At 31.9% G+C, this 15,844-nt stretch overlaps 1 protein-coding gene across 1 annotated transcript; it reads left to right on the plus strand.

Annotated features, from left to right (window-relative positions):
• The first annotated feature begins 170 nt into the window (after positions 1-170).
• On the plus strand, positions 171-10,768 carry LOC149773715 (baculoviral IAP repeat-containing protein 8-like). The gene is made up of 9 exons (XM_089946090.1): positions 171-196; positions 1,283-1,365; positions 3,280-3,338; positions 4,577-4,678; positions 6,266-6,435; positions 7,281-7,371; positions 8,178-8,294; positions 8,468-8,665; positions 9,523-10,768. Exons 3-9 carry the CDS (start codon positions 3,329-3,331, stop codon positions 9,723-9,725), a joined length of 891 nt encoding a protein of 296 aa, XP_089802216.1. The 5' UTR covers positions 171-196; positions 1,283-1,365; positions 3,280-3,328; the 3' UTR covers positions 9,726-10,768.
• Positions 10,769-15,844: the final 5,076 nt, after the last annotated feature.

Below are 15,844 nucleotides of genomic sequence, written 5' to 3' on the forward strand. Positions count from 1 at the left end.
TGTGTGTGTGTGTGTGTGTGACTTGGATTTTTAACGTAGCTTTAACAATTCTTCGGTCATATCGCTACGATGTCTGCAGTGTGGCAGCTTATAGTAATGTCTAGCACCGGGGAATCATGCTGCAGACATTATCCTGACACCAGGCCGACCAGTCCAACCACTAAACTCCTAATGCTGCGCGCCAAGCGAGGCATCTGTTAGTACCATTTTAGTAAGTCTTTGGTATGACTCGGCCGGGGATCCAACCCACGACCTCCCACATCCGATGCGGACGCTCTAGCCACTAGGCCACCGGAGCGGTTGATAACTGTAAAGGGGTATATATATATATATATATATATATATATATATATATATATATATATATATATATATATATCGCTACGTATTGATGACTGTTTTTGTTGGGGAAATAACCTTGATTCAATTTACAATACGTTCCTAGTACTGAATTACCTCAAACATGTACTGAAATTACGCAAATATCAATGGTATGACCAAACAAGAGTTGAACGACTTAACATGTCCTGACGTGTATCATGTAGAAAACGCCACGTACACAGTGTGTATATATAATCATCGATAACGTTTGGTTCTCGCTTTAATTTGCAGGTCGAAAGCTTGGCTTATGGTTTATTCCTCCTGTATGTGTGCTAAACATAATGCATATTGTTGCATTGTACAAAGATCCCTATCAATGTTTTTTATCATTTACTTTACTGTAATATTAACTGTAATTATAATCACATACGTTCTTTTGTAGTATGTAGAAACCAAATATTGTAATGATCTTTCAATTATCATTTTATGATAAAATTTATAAATCCTTTGATATAGTGTGGTATAAAAAAAGTCTTATTGAAATCAAAGACCGGAGGAAATCCTACTCATTTAATTAATATTATAAACAACTATTGCAACTCTAAAAGTCACCGGCAACGGATTTTCATGTGTGGGACATGTAAATGTATTTTATGTCACTGATGTGTTATTGATCCACTCCTATATTTGCTTACATTGATGATATTACGTAGTTTAAACTTTCTCAAACGCATATTGAAGAGAATTTCCTGCTCAGACCAGTTGTTCTGACCCATTATTAATCGAAGTATTTTCAAATGATGGCCTTCAAAAACTATGAAAATAAGCTATTCATTGGGTATCAAATTTTAATCCATCTAAAACGAAGTGCATTTCGTTTAGAAACCAAGAGATGAATTTACCTGAATTTTTAATTATCTATAGAGACTAAGTATTTGTTCTTTTATTTTTGTTTTATCAGAGAGACACTTTGGACTTATCACGATCTATAAATATCGATCTTGCTACCAGAATCTCCAGCCTTAGATCAAAATTGTTTGGAAGGTAATGAAGGTCGAAAGCGAGATATTTTACGAGATTTGCAGTGTATATTCTCATTTGTTTAGCAAGCTTCATAAATTTGCTCGTATAATTTTTACACAAAGGCATAACTATAATGGCATGTTATAATAGCTATATATTCTGATATCACATGTACATTCTTAATAAAATACAAGGGAACTAGTCAGGTAAAGGTTAGTGCCTAATTCTTTGCTGAGTTCGCAACATGATTATATTAATGTTCACATATCCAGAAAACAAATTGTTCTACACGAAACAGAAAATATCGAAATTCGTGCACGCTTCTAATTTATTATGTACAAGCTGGTTAAAAGAAGTAGGCTCGGATGCATCTCCGAATGACAGGGACATGAACCAGCAGTAATTCAAAACCAGATGCATCTTTAGGCGACACCCATATGATGTTTTCCCCTCGTCTGCACCTTAGCAAATCACGAAGACTATCGACTTTCAGTACGTACTCAAATCAAAATGCCGCCGCTCAGTAAAAGTTGAATAGATTCAAAATTAAGGCCAGCATTTCATTGCTATGCCCCAAAGTAAGCACTCGTTGAAAGTGAAGAGTGAATTAAAATATTAAATTGTAGTTTACAAACAAAATACCTCGAAAGTTTGAAATTGAAGTTAGGATTCACAAAAGTTTGAGACAGGATTTACTTGAAACTGCGAAATAGCTTTATCAAAACCTAATTGCAAGAAATATTCAGACATGAACAATCTGTCAATGTGATATGTCTCCAGACCTTCTAAAATGTTCGCACGGATTTAATCCTGATTTTCAGTGACTGAATTTGTAATATAAATCTAAGTCTAACTTCAAAGTTTTAGGAATTTTAACCGTGTCATTTATGGCCAATGTTGCATCATTTCATTGGAGTACCTACAAATATAAAATAAAACTATATTTTAAACAATAGTTGTTCTTTTCCCAAAGATTTGATTTGTGTTTTAATAGTAATTTTCTTCACTCTCATGTTACGCAATGCCAGCAGAAATACATGTATGGAACGAAATATCCAATGTATTTAATCCACATAAATTACAACCAGCACTCAAGATTAAACAAAACTATAAAAGTAAGCAGGTCAGTAGGTAAATATTTTATAATACTGACATGACATGCGCCTGGTAAACAAATATAAATGACAATAATATATATACCTAAAGCACTCTGCTTATTGGGCCTATAAATCACATTCAGTTGTAAATTAATGTATATATTCACATATAATATTCATACAATGACTTCAAATTTGAGAACGTGTTGTATCAACCATTTACACATAGAGGAAGCACCGATGTCTACTTAAATGCACTATAAGCAAAGTTATGAAATACAATACACGTACACTTTTATAAAGCCATGTATTAATACAATGCAAGATATTTGAATAATTAAATGATGTCTCTGAGTGATATTTTATATTATTGTCAGGGTAATGTGTATTACAGAATTACAGATATCACACATACCCGTGCGCACATAAACACGTAACTAATACGGATATACATGCCTTGCATATATAACATGCACAGGTATTTATAAAAAGAACGTACGTTGTTCTTATTTAATGCCTATTTACCATTTTTTCATTTTCAAAACAGAATGACTCATGAGATTTATTCCACCAGAATAATGGAAATATGTTGATATTTTCATTGTAATGAACTTTAACTTTTATATTTTTCTTTGCTTCATCTTTTTAAAGCATTATCAATGTATGCATTAATCCTTTTTAATATTATTAAACTGAGATAAATATATGATTTTAGCATAGGTTTTTTAAAGCAATGGAAAGATTTGTAAACATCTATAAGTTTGTCAGATTCTCTCAAGTACATTATATACAAGATTCTCTGTTATTATTCACTATTATATCAATTTTCTTTTAACAGGTCAAGGGGATAGTAGTATATTTTCTTTGTTCGCCTGTAAAGTCGTTTGATGACCACGGGTAAGAACCAGTTTCATTCAAGTATTCGTCGCTTGAGTAATACATTTAAAAAATTGACAGAAACTAAAATATTTCTTAACAAAATGATAAAATCATTTCGGAAGAGCGCGTCATATTTTTGAAATAAACATTACATGATTTTTGTATCGTTTTCAGAGAAAGGAATCAAAGGATTGAGACATCCAATTTTTTTAAATAAAATAAACTGAGGCAATTCTTTACAAAATAGCTTTCAGGAAATGTTTCTTAATATATATATATATATATATATATATATATATATATATATATATATATATATATATATATATAAAATCTGCATATTATTCGTATATTGAGCTGAACATTGAAAGATCCGACAAACAAAAGAGGAAATGTAGAAGAAGAACATATAAAAGTCATGTGACTGTCTCCAGATGAACTTAGAAAAATAGTTGTATTTCTTTTGTGTATTATTATCATTATTTGAATTAACTTTATCTGCTACAGCTATATTTTTGCTGCAAAGCTGATTTTCTTCACAAATACATGCCAATAGTTTTTGGGAAGTCAAAGATAGTTTTCTATTCAAATATGCAATACCACTATTGCTTACATTATGAAATGTTTAGATATTACTGATAATATTTCTTATACACGTATTTGCTACATCTTTCGAAAAGTTTAATTTGATACAGCTGTACGGTCAAACGTTCTTTTAAGCGATTCGCGATTCTTCAAAACTCAAAAAAGAGACAAAAACCAAAACAGCCTCCCCATCGCCTGTTTGATTTGTTGTGCATAAGCAAAATATAGGAAATGCAATACAGAAACAACATAGTTGATTCATTAACTGTGGAATACGTAACGGCCAATGCTTTTATGACATAATAATAATATTGTACCCATATAATGTTTGTTGGTGGGTTTAACGCCATTTTCAGCACATGATATTACATGGCGGCCAGTATATCTGGTGTAGGATGAACTCGGGATAAACTTCGGGAAGAACCATCGAACCACGGTAACCTAGTTGCAAGCTTTCTCTCACACCCACGTTGGCAGCGTCTTGGACTCGAACCAATGCGGACAAATTTCAGATGTCTGTGTTCTCTAAAAGCAAATACCTTTGACCATTTGGCCACGTGGGGGCCCTTACCAAGAAAAGCTAATGTAGAATAATATTATCAATTTTATGTATGAACTTTTTTCAGAGAAAAGTTAATCAAAGTTTGAGATAAAGAAAATTCTATTTCCAGAATATTCATCCTATCACGTACGACTGTCAACTTTTGGAAGATTCCCTCTTATCTCTGGTGTGAATGTCAAAACAATTGCTGCTGCCGGATTCTACTACACAGGTATGGGGATTTATATATTACAAAGTAACTCCGTTGCAAACGATTTCGATAAGGTCAACCCTCTCTTAAATGAACACCAACAAAAATGAAATTATAGTTGAAAATCAAAATTGTATTATTTATTGCGTCTCATCCAAATATGTTTGAACAATTTTCAAAATCAGAATTTTCTAATATTTAGTGCATCATTACTTAACTTCTCTTAATGTTCGTACAATGTTAGTCACTGCCATATAGCTATGCTATTTTTCATATTAATGTCATCGAATATAAAAGATGAAATACATGTACTCTCATCCGAATTGCAAGCCTTCTCTAGTTTCAGTTGCTTAGCGTGTTCATTTTCCTCACATTCTACCATGCGAATAACGTCATAAATTACACAGCAAGAAAAACGAGAGTAATTAGATAAACATGCGTGATAAATGTCTCAATCTCAAGGAAACTGAAAAAAATGCATATCAGGTCCAGGCCTTAACATCAGCATGAAACACATCTATAAACGCTGCTGATCTGATATAAATATTGTATAGCTTCTTGTATACCATAACTTGCAAAGAAATTGAACCATTTTATACGAAAACAATATCAAGTATCTTTTTCTCCTGCAAGTAATAGTCTCAAGGGTTCTATCTCTCTAAAATATTATCACTTCACCACCAATATATATATATATATATATATATATATATATATATATATATATATATATATATATATATATATATATATATATATATATATATATATATATATATATATATATATATATATATATATATAATACTGCTCTGGTGGCCTAGTGGTTAGAGCGTCCGTCTTGGATGCGGGAGGTCGCAGGTTCGAACCCCGACTTACCAAAGACTTTAAATATGGTACTAACAGCTGCCTTGCTAGCACTCCGAATGAAGAGGTTAGTGTTGGGACTGGTCGGCCTGGTGTCAGGATTATGTGACTGCGTGGGTCATGATGCTACATGTCTACGGCATAATGCCACAGTGCTAGACATCACTTTAAACTGTCAAAATGCAGACATCGTAGCGATATGTCCGAAAAATTGTTGAAGCTAGGTTAAAAATCCGAATCACACACACACACACACATGACTGAGAAATACGCAACTACGTACTGAATTTATTCCCTGTGAATAAATTAATTATTCACTGTGAATAAATTAATGACAATGAAAATTAATACATATTATTGGAGATATATATGAGAGAGAGAGAGAGAGAGAGAGAAATGTCTTTCTTCTACTTTATTCTTTTAATCTAAAACGTCTTTCATTACTTGTCTGAAAACATAAAACTAAATATTACAACTCAAAAGATTCTGACATTAGATTTGTTGGTGTTCGTTCGTTACAGTTATATGTTTGAAATCCTTTAAAAATGAAGACGTTATAATCATTGGGTTTGTGACGTTCTGAATCTTTCCAATCTGCCACGCGAGACTGCGCAAATCGAGGACTAACTCCGTTAACGCGTTACATGTAAAAACGTAGGAATCGATTCCGATTCATATGAATTTAAGTTCATATGAATTATTTGTCTCAACATCTTACCTTTCTTTCTTTGACACGATTAGGGCATGGTGACGTTGTCAGGTGCTATGCATGTGACGGTGGCTTAAAAAATTGGGTGCCGAGGGATGATCCGTGGGAAGAACATTACAAATGGTTTCCAGATTGTCCACACCTTGAACAGTCCAACTATAAACCTTTGAGTGGGGAGGTGAATGCAGCTGAAAATAACAAGGTTTGTAAAATTATTTTACTGTGTTCTTAATTGTGTCTTTTCCCATCTCTCGCATGAAACATGGGTTCAGTGAAGAAAATTAAAATAATGCACACATCCGTATTATTGTCAAGCACATTCCAGAATCACCCTTCTTTGTACTTGGTTTGCTTGATAGCATATATTTTGAAAACATTCGAAATAAAAACAAATGTTTTGCACATCAGTTCACTCCTTGGCGTATTTTATTTATTTGAAACAGTGTTCACGACAGCAATAATTATAACCTTTCAGTATATGAAGTTCAATTTTTTTATTTGGCAATACACATTTCATTACAGTAAGGCATTGGACTTTTTATTCTCGTAGAAGTGTCACCTGAAAGCTATTCAAACAGTCTCGTTATCTTCATGCCTTTGGTATAATTAAAGAAGTTAGCAACTTTTATGATTTTTAAAAAAAATAATCAAATTTATACTTGCAGTTGTGCTGATGTTTCTGAAAATTTACTTGCTTATAAATTTAGCGACGGTACATGTTGGTCTATATCCCATCATCCAGTCTTATAGCTCAAATGTTGTTTATTAATAAAGTCATTATTAGTAAACGATGGAATGTTAAAATACAATATTAATAAACTCATCGAAAGTCATCAAATTTAACTACATGACGCGATACATCATTGAGTCTTGACTCTGAAGTCCAACATCAATATGTATCTGAATCTTCGGGTTCAACCAGATTACGACTTTTTGTGCACATATATTCTCTATAAGATTATATGCAAAGCATATTTGAGGAATTATTATTCCGGAACATCTGCTGCAAACGTAGACACTTACCACCCCAAAATTAATGCATTTTAGCCCAAGAAAACAGCATCAGCGTCAACGGAAACGACAGCTCCTTCAGAAGGTCTTATCAGAAGACTAGATAAGATGACCATCGATGAAGAAAGTAAATTTATATATTTTCTTTACGCATATAGCATTAGTTGAACTAATTACGTCTGATCAGAAATGACACTGCTTCTGGCATGTAAGGTTATAGTGATATTCTGGTAGAATACTATCTTCGTGATAATATTACATATATCATAGTACAATATTTCCATGATAATATTACTGATACCATAGTTCAATAATATATTCGTGATGATATTAATGATACCATGGTTCAATAATATCTTCGTGATAATATTACATATATCATGGTACAATATCTCCATGATAATAATACTGATACCATGGTTCAATAATATCTTCATGATAATATTACTGATACCATGGTTCAATAATATCTTCATGATAATATTACATATATTATGATACAGTATCTCCATGATAATATTAATGATACCTTGGTACAATAATGTCTTCACTGTAATAGTATTTTATGTAGAAACCACGAGACATAAGAAGAAGAAAAAAATCTGTCTTGTGTAAATTAGATTTATTAGTAGCGATGTATTAGCTTTTGGTTGTGCTATGACAGTCGTATGCTATAATCAGTTTTAAAAAATAATATTTTGTTTTGAGATAAAAGCTTTGAATAGATTTCGGTCGCTACAGAATGAAAATGACTGAAATGAGATAATTGATAGGAAGTTGATTAGTACGTAATCTGACAAGAAGATTAAACTTTGCATTAATTTATGACTAATGCGGTAAAATCAGCAGCAACAACAACAACGACAATAATAATAATAATAATAATAATAATAATAATAATAATTATTATCATTATTATTATTATTACTGCAGAAACAAAACAGCAAGAATGGGAACTGGACATGAATATTCCAGCGGTTTTGGCAGTCCTGGATCACGGATATTCCAAACAGGCGGTGAAAATGGCCATTACTGAACTAAGGAAGAAAGGTTTGCTACAGTTAACAAATACATATATTTTGATTATAATAAAGATCATTTGCTTGTCAAACAAAATCATTTGAGTAGATAAGATGCAAGCTTGGAAAAACTGCAAAACAGAAACGTTAAGGCAATTTCATTATTGTGCTGTCGATATTTGATGTTTTGCTTCTGGTTGACAGGACATGATTCGCTTACTGCTATGAGCATACTGGATGTTTTGTTGTCATACGAAGACATGCAAATCAACATACCTACAGATGACATAGAAAATCCTGACCAGAAAAATCAAAATTTAGAAAGAAAGAAAGAAACGACTGAAGAAATTTCTTCCACGAAGATTTCGAATAATAATGAAATTGCTCAAGAAGAACACAAAGGTACGCATTTTAGAAACGATAAAGAGCGTAATAAACTGTTTTCAAAATCAAAGAGAAAACATGTAAAACAATATTGAAAAGGTAATTCAGACCCTCACCATTCGAAGCAATGCGTCTTCTGAGGCTTATAGTGAGAAGATTTTAAGTATTAATCAATATAGAAACGTTTAATTTCACACCACAAAACTGTAATGCGAAATTTAATAGTTGTCGAATATATTAGCTGCATCATTTGTGTTAAATCACGTAAATGAAACCAACAAATAATATGCGTCATTTGAATGTTGCCGTCATAGTTATTACCCATATACCCTCTGGTTATTTACTGGTAACCTTGTAGTCTTTTGTTTCTACAAAACTACTTCCGACTTGTAAGAAAGGTGTTCCTGACGTTTCGACGTCTCAGACGACAACTGTTTTATGTATCGGGTCACGATGTAATAATTTGATAGAGCAAAAGTTAATTATATTGACCGAATAAACGCGTGTCAAAGTTTTTAAAATTCAAGATTTTTTATATCGCGCATACGACAGTTTCATAAACTGCCGTCCGTGAGTATTCTTATCGAAATATATTTCCGATTGTGTCTACAAATATGTTTTGGATCTGTTTATATAAGTTTACCAACGATTTCTTACATCTATTTGACATAGTTTGAAACACTTACTGCCATAGAAACGAATGTTTTATGAAATTTTCAAACTGTGAAAAAAACCCAGTAAAAAGCGTATTGTAGTGAGCTAAATGATTATTCTCCATATCGATGTATTCATATTGTATAAATATTTAGATGGTTTACAATTTGTAACATCTTTACAACCAAGATCTTTAAAGCATGTTTCTTCCTCTGTCTTAGATGCACAGCTTGGATTTCTGTTGGAGGAGAATGTGATGCTATTATCCAGGATGATGTGTAAGCGCTGCCATAAAAGGAATAAAGCTATCCTTGTACTGCCTTGCACACATTTTTGTTTGTGTGACCAATGTTCCATGGAAGTATCTCTCTGTCCAGAATGCTGGAAACCAATCCAGGAAAGAGTCAAGACGTATATTTCTTGAGATATATTGTGGGGGGGGGGGAGGAGAGGGAGGGGGGAGACGGAGATAGAGAGAGAACGAAAAATATCAGGTACATCATATTCCTGCTGTATTGTTGAATGGATTGGGAGTAGATTTGTTGTAAGTGGTTGGATATAAGGGAAATTATGGATTTGTACGAACAAAATTTAAATTGACACTACATATTACTGGAGAAGACAGATTCGAACAAGGGACATAGCTGTATACTGACAGGCAAGTAGTACTTTATAGAGTGATATATTTTGAGATAGTGCGGAAGTACCAAATATATCCATGGCAACGCTTTTAATTCACGTTTTAAAATGCCATGCTAATTTTCTTTTTAGATGTTGATCAGTGACCTGTTGTAGCTAATCATTAGGAGCACGTAATCGTCTATCCTACAAAAAAGTAAAAAGACGATACATTAATATTCTATTGAATTCATCGGTACGTAAGACGGACATTGGGTTACTAAGGTTAATTTATGCCTCGCAAAATATTTTATAGCATTCAAGCACCGATGTATTATATATCTGACCATCTGAGTGACATTTGATTTAATTTTATTGGATATAAACTATATGCATGTATGTTTCAATCAAAAGAAGTGTGTCTGCCGTTTGGAGTTATGTATGTATGTATGTATGTATGTATGTATGTATGTATCAATGTATGTATGTATGTATGTATGTATGTATCAATGTATGTATGTATGTATGTATGTATGTATGTATGTATACTATTTCTTTTTTATTAGTTTTCATCTCAGATTAAGTTTTTAAACTTGATTACATTACAGTTACAAATAAGTATACAATATAATAAATATTTATACATAATTTAGGAAAAGAGTTCCATAATTTTATCGTGCAGATTTGTGCAAATGTTATGACGCGGTATATTATATTTTATGAACTGTTGCTTAATTTTGTTGTTCAGTAAAGAAAGGTGACACCAAAAGCATTTAATGTGGCAACTGCAGATCATTTTAACAAGAAATAACCTTTGAAAGTAACAAATTAAAATATCTCGACCTCGTACACTATGTATTTTACGTATACACGTTTACCTATAAGAACTGTATCGTGGTTCGTCGGTCAAAACATACTGAAGGTCTCTTGTGGAAGTGAGATATAATAGAAAGTGCCATTTTAAACATACACCTCCAATGTATCTGTTTGGTTGAAAATAATAAGTCTTTACTGCTGTCCTTCCGCCCCTTAGTGCGAACGTGCATCCATCCCAAACTAGATCGTTTGTAATGGATGCAAAATACGCCTGATGTCGACATATTGGAATTTGGTCTATGTACTTCTATACATAAGAGGATGACCTTGGCTAGAGTTTCACGTTTTTTTAAACAGTTTATGTATATTTCTTATATTTTATATGCATTTTACAAAATGTTAATATCTATATCGTTTTACTTGTGTCTCCTACCTCATGAATAAGATTTTATTGGTAGTGTTTAATCTTTTTGATGATTTGTAGAAAAAGAAATTATTTTACATTTTGCTTCTAAAGTAATGAATATATATATATATATATATATATATATATATATATATATATATATATATATATATATATATATATATATGTATATTATATTTACATAGATAAAGAAGCATAATTTGTACATTTAACGTGGATAAAGGCATTATGTGATACAAATGGCTAACATATGTGCATTAGTTCATCTGTATGTTATTGATTGAAAATTGATCTGTGATATAATTACCTGAATAGGTTCGCAGAGCCTCGTTGCATTAGGTCTCACCCCTATTCCCGTCTTCTCTTTTTTCGTCTACCTCTTTAGTATCTCTTGGCTTTAATAGTCATTATTATTGCCTCATAAGTTAGGTAAGCTGTATATCATAGATTAATATAGATCCTTAATATAGTTTGACCACAACTTAGTTTTACGCTCTTTCTCTCCATCAATAAGCAATATGCTATTTATATTACTGCCTCTTTAACTGCTCAGTCTTAGAACTATGAACTCATTATCTGCAAGATGAGTCATATCGAAAATATTCATCACCAATATTGCTATTTATAGGAATATTGGATCATTTTACATTTGACAATATTACACTTATATAACTTTAAATTCATACATATCAAGCATATACTTTTAAATTTAATATCAAACTTGTATATAGCTTTGAATTCATGCATACTAAGCATATAGTTTTAATCTATGATATACAGTATGTTTCTGATTATATAGAATTCTGGTTGTTATTTTGTCGTTTTTGTTAATTAATCATTGCTGTTTTTGATTTATTTAATATTTTTTAATGGTTCAGTTATACAATGATATAGGTATCAATAAATTCAGTATTTTATATCCGTTGATTCTTTTTCATCTTTATTACAGTGCCAATAACAAGAATAAAAGCATGTAGCTTTTGCATGGTAAAATTAAGTTACCACATGCTAACAATTGTTAAACTGTATTACATTTTTCGTTCAAATTTAGAATTTGTTTACATATGGAAATGAAACATAGAATCATTAGTTTTCACTGACAGTTGTCTTGTTTTATTAAAATAATGTTGAATTTACTCACAATTCGTGATTTTATTTCATATGTTCATATGTTAATATTTGTTAACATTCTTAGTATTGCGTATTTCAGATTTAGCTACAAAAGAAAACTTCCTATGATACAACATTACAAGTGATATTTTGTTTGTTTTTGTTTTTATGGTTTTAACACAGTTTTTACATATTAGTGTCCATATCATGCTCAGGAAATGAGAACAAAATACCTTTTCTAAGGATACGATGAAGAATCGTACCCAAATTGTTCAGGGCAGGTATCGAGCCAACAGCATTTGGAATACCTGTGCTTTTGTTATGTACATTTACTTTGCATTTTTTGTTAGTTACTTTTTTGTTTTTTATTTCATTATATGTTGTGGATAATTGTATCTTGGATTTGCCTTGTCAAAAATCAAATTTATGTTCTACCTGATCTGAATCATTGATTTTTGTTATTCTGTAAACAACTAATACATAGCTAATTTTTTCTCTATGCCTGAGTCAAGGAATTTGTGTTTATCTGGTTCTTTATTATAAATTTAGTAATAGACGTCTAATTATAACTACGACTGTATCTTGTAAAACATTTGGAACCTTCCAGAATGAAATTTTCCATGAAGTAATATTTTTTATAGGCATTGCTAATTGTGATCTGAGGTCAGGTAGATGATTATATAAGCTTGTTACTGGAAAAATTATTTATTTGTGCTTTAAGATCTGAAAAGAATCAATTGTATAATTGTTGTGTCCAGTATTTCATATGGGCTGGAAATCATTTATTCAGATTATTCAATGCAAGTGTTTCTTCTCTGGAAATAACAAGTGCCCCAAAATAACATTATTGGAAATAGATACTTGGATTTATAGTGAGATTTAAATAAGGATATATTCTTGGATTGTGATTCAACAAGAGACTTTTGGCACATCACTACGACACAGGCCACCACAACAACAGCAACACTTCCAGCTTTGTTCTTATTTTGGAGTGTCTCTAACGTTTGTTCAGAACTTTAAATAATAGGACGTGTATTAAAAATTATAGGATTATTTGTAATTTTTTCACAATACCGTACGTTCTTTTTTTATTTTTCACTTTGTATACTAGGGAAATAAATATTTCTTCGTTTGTTGACTTTTACAAAGAATGTTGCTTTTCGCTCTTTTCTAGGACTTATTTTAAGACCATGGTAATGCCTTATCAGCTGAGCTATTGCCCCCTCCCATTATATATACATAAATGAGTAACTGGATAATTGCAATTGCTACTGAGAAAGGCTACATCATTGTCCTGTTCATATTCTCGCAAGACAAACTTATTAAATTAGTTAGAATCCAAAATGATGTTGAGTCCAGGGATGTCTATCATAGTGTAACAATAGGTTTAAGAAAAGCAGCAAGCCCCATGGATAACAACATTAATGTTCTATCAATTGTTAAACCCTCACTTTTAAATATAAATGGAATAAGATATAAACTTGATGGTATTACTGATGAAGCTGACTTTAACGACATCATCTAGTTACTCGATTTTAAGCTTTATCAAACAGTAGGTGATAATCAACACTTTAATTCAATGTTCTGAACAAGTTCTACGTGAAGATAGAAACTATTATGGTAGTGGGTTACTAATTTATGTTCAGAACAATATATTCTTTGAAAGAATGTTTGATCTTTAACACCATGAAATAGAACCATCTAGATAGAAATAACTGCATTAGGTGCAGATTCTTAACTGGACTTCAATGGCAACTTATCTCTTTTTTATCACTTTTTAAAAAAAATCAATGTGTCGATTTTACAATACAATTATTTTTTAAATGATCATTGAGAAACTCATTGCCCCTGTCCTCATTTGCCATCGCAGACGGTGTCACAACTTTGTTTAAAGACGAACTTTTAGATCTCGTAGTAACTCTAAACTTGTTATGTATGGCAAAGCAAATCTCCAAGGCACCTGAGGAAAACACATCAATGACACAAAACAGATATTTGTATCCTCGGTAGCCAATGAATACGCAACTGCGTGATTGGCTTTCGGAGATGTTTGAGCCTGCTATGCTCGTTTGTCTTCTTGGAAATGCGTACATAATGGATTTGTATAACGTGCATTTCGAATGTACTTGTAACCATTGTCTTGAAACTTACAGATGTATACTTTTGAATTTCGTTTCTGCTGCATGATGCATTTATTTTAAAACTTCCTCCTCAGTCAACCATTTGTTTTAAGATAATATAGTGGCATTACCATAATGTGTGTACGTTGGTAAAAACAAAAACAAGTGTTATCATACATAGACAACGCTACTTTGTTTATTGATATGCTTGACTTTTGATGATTGCACGACCAGAGCAAATGCTTTCATGGGCAAATTTCTTTCTCATTATAGAATACATTTTTGTACATATCAGATTATACATTCTTTCGAATAGACATTGTTTAATACCTTTGCAAAGTTTCCTTTCATCGTTGCCAGTTCCGTACGTATACAGATTTGCCCTTAAACCACTGAACTTCCTTATTGGTTGCTACTTAACTCATCTAAACAATCTGGTGTCTTTTTATCACTTTGTGGCATGTTAAACATATTGTCATTTGGATAGTCACTAGTGTCTTGATACTCAAGAATACTCAGTGAATCTGTCTCAGTAATGAACAGGTTTCATGCTTAGAAAATATTTCATCCTCTCCAGAAACCTGTCCGCATTGAAGTTTAAGACAACCGGGTCAATGACTGCCCCATCCACCTAAAGATGTCTAATCGTCATTTCACGGTATTTTCTTTTCATACTTCACTGGCAGCTATGAAATCTTTACCGAATGAAATATATTTCTAATTGATTTATTGTATTTTCAACGCATTATCTGACATAATTTTACAAGCGCCTCATTGGAACGATAATAGTCCTAATTTGGACATCATGAAGGAACATCACAAAGTATTTGGGTGTATAAATTAATATTAACTTTCTATTAGCAGGACCTCTGTTATGTACTCTTAGTCTCTGACTTTGTCTTATAATAGTTTACTCTGACAGCTATGACATATGTCAGTAAAACTAAAACTTTTTTTATCGTCAACTGTAAATACTATAGTTTTTGCATTTTTCATTGGACTAGTCTCGTTATCCTATCCAAATAGTTGTCAAAAACATGTATGCAATCATTTCCTCTGTAACGTATTGCCTGCAACTTTAGTGAATGGAATTGACGTGCCTGTAGAGATCTGATGGAAATAGATTAATTGATTGCATTGCCCAGTGTGTACTATTTTGATTTTTAGAATTATTACGATTTTTGTGGCCAGTAGCTAGTACACCACTTGTACTATGTTATGATATTAGTAAAGTCACAATAAACGACATTATGAACATTCAAGTAACGATGCTGATTTCCGAATTTGTCAACTGATATTTATTCAGGCATCATATCTAACGAATTGTATAATTTTTTCTAACGTAGTTTCTACGCTGTAACATGTTTTTTCTTTTGTTGTTTGTATTATTGATCCGATAACATATTTGGTGCATTTGCAAAGTTCTAACATTTTACGTTAGTATTTCTTCAC

This window comes from Sinohyriopsis cumingii, unplaced genomic scaffold (assembly GCF_028554795.1).
Source record: "Sinohyriopsis cumingii isolate HCF-2022 unplaced genomic scaffold, ASM2855479v2 utg000622l, whole genome shotgun sequence".
Lineage (NCBI taxonomy): Eukaryota > Metazoa > Mollusca > Bivalvia > Unionida > Unionidae > Sinohyriopsis > Sinohyriopsis cumingii.

Bases quoted from the DNA above. Each gene is read 5' to 3' on its own strand.
- LOC149773715 (XM_089946090.1), top strand. The intron at 4,679-6,265 runs GTATGGGGATTT...TGACACGATTAG, and splicing joins TGCCGGATTCTACTACACAG to GGCATGGTGACGTTGTCAGG. The intron at 6,436-7,280 runs GTTTGTAAAATT...AATGCATTTTAG, and splicing joins ATGCAGCTGAAAATAACAAG to CCCAAGAAAACAGCATCAGC.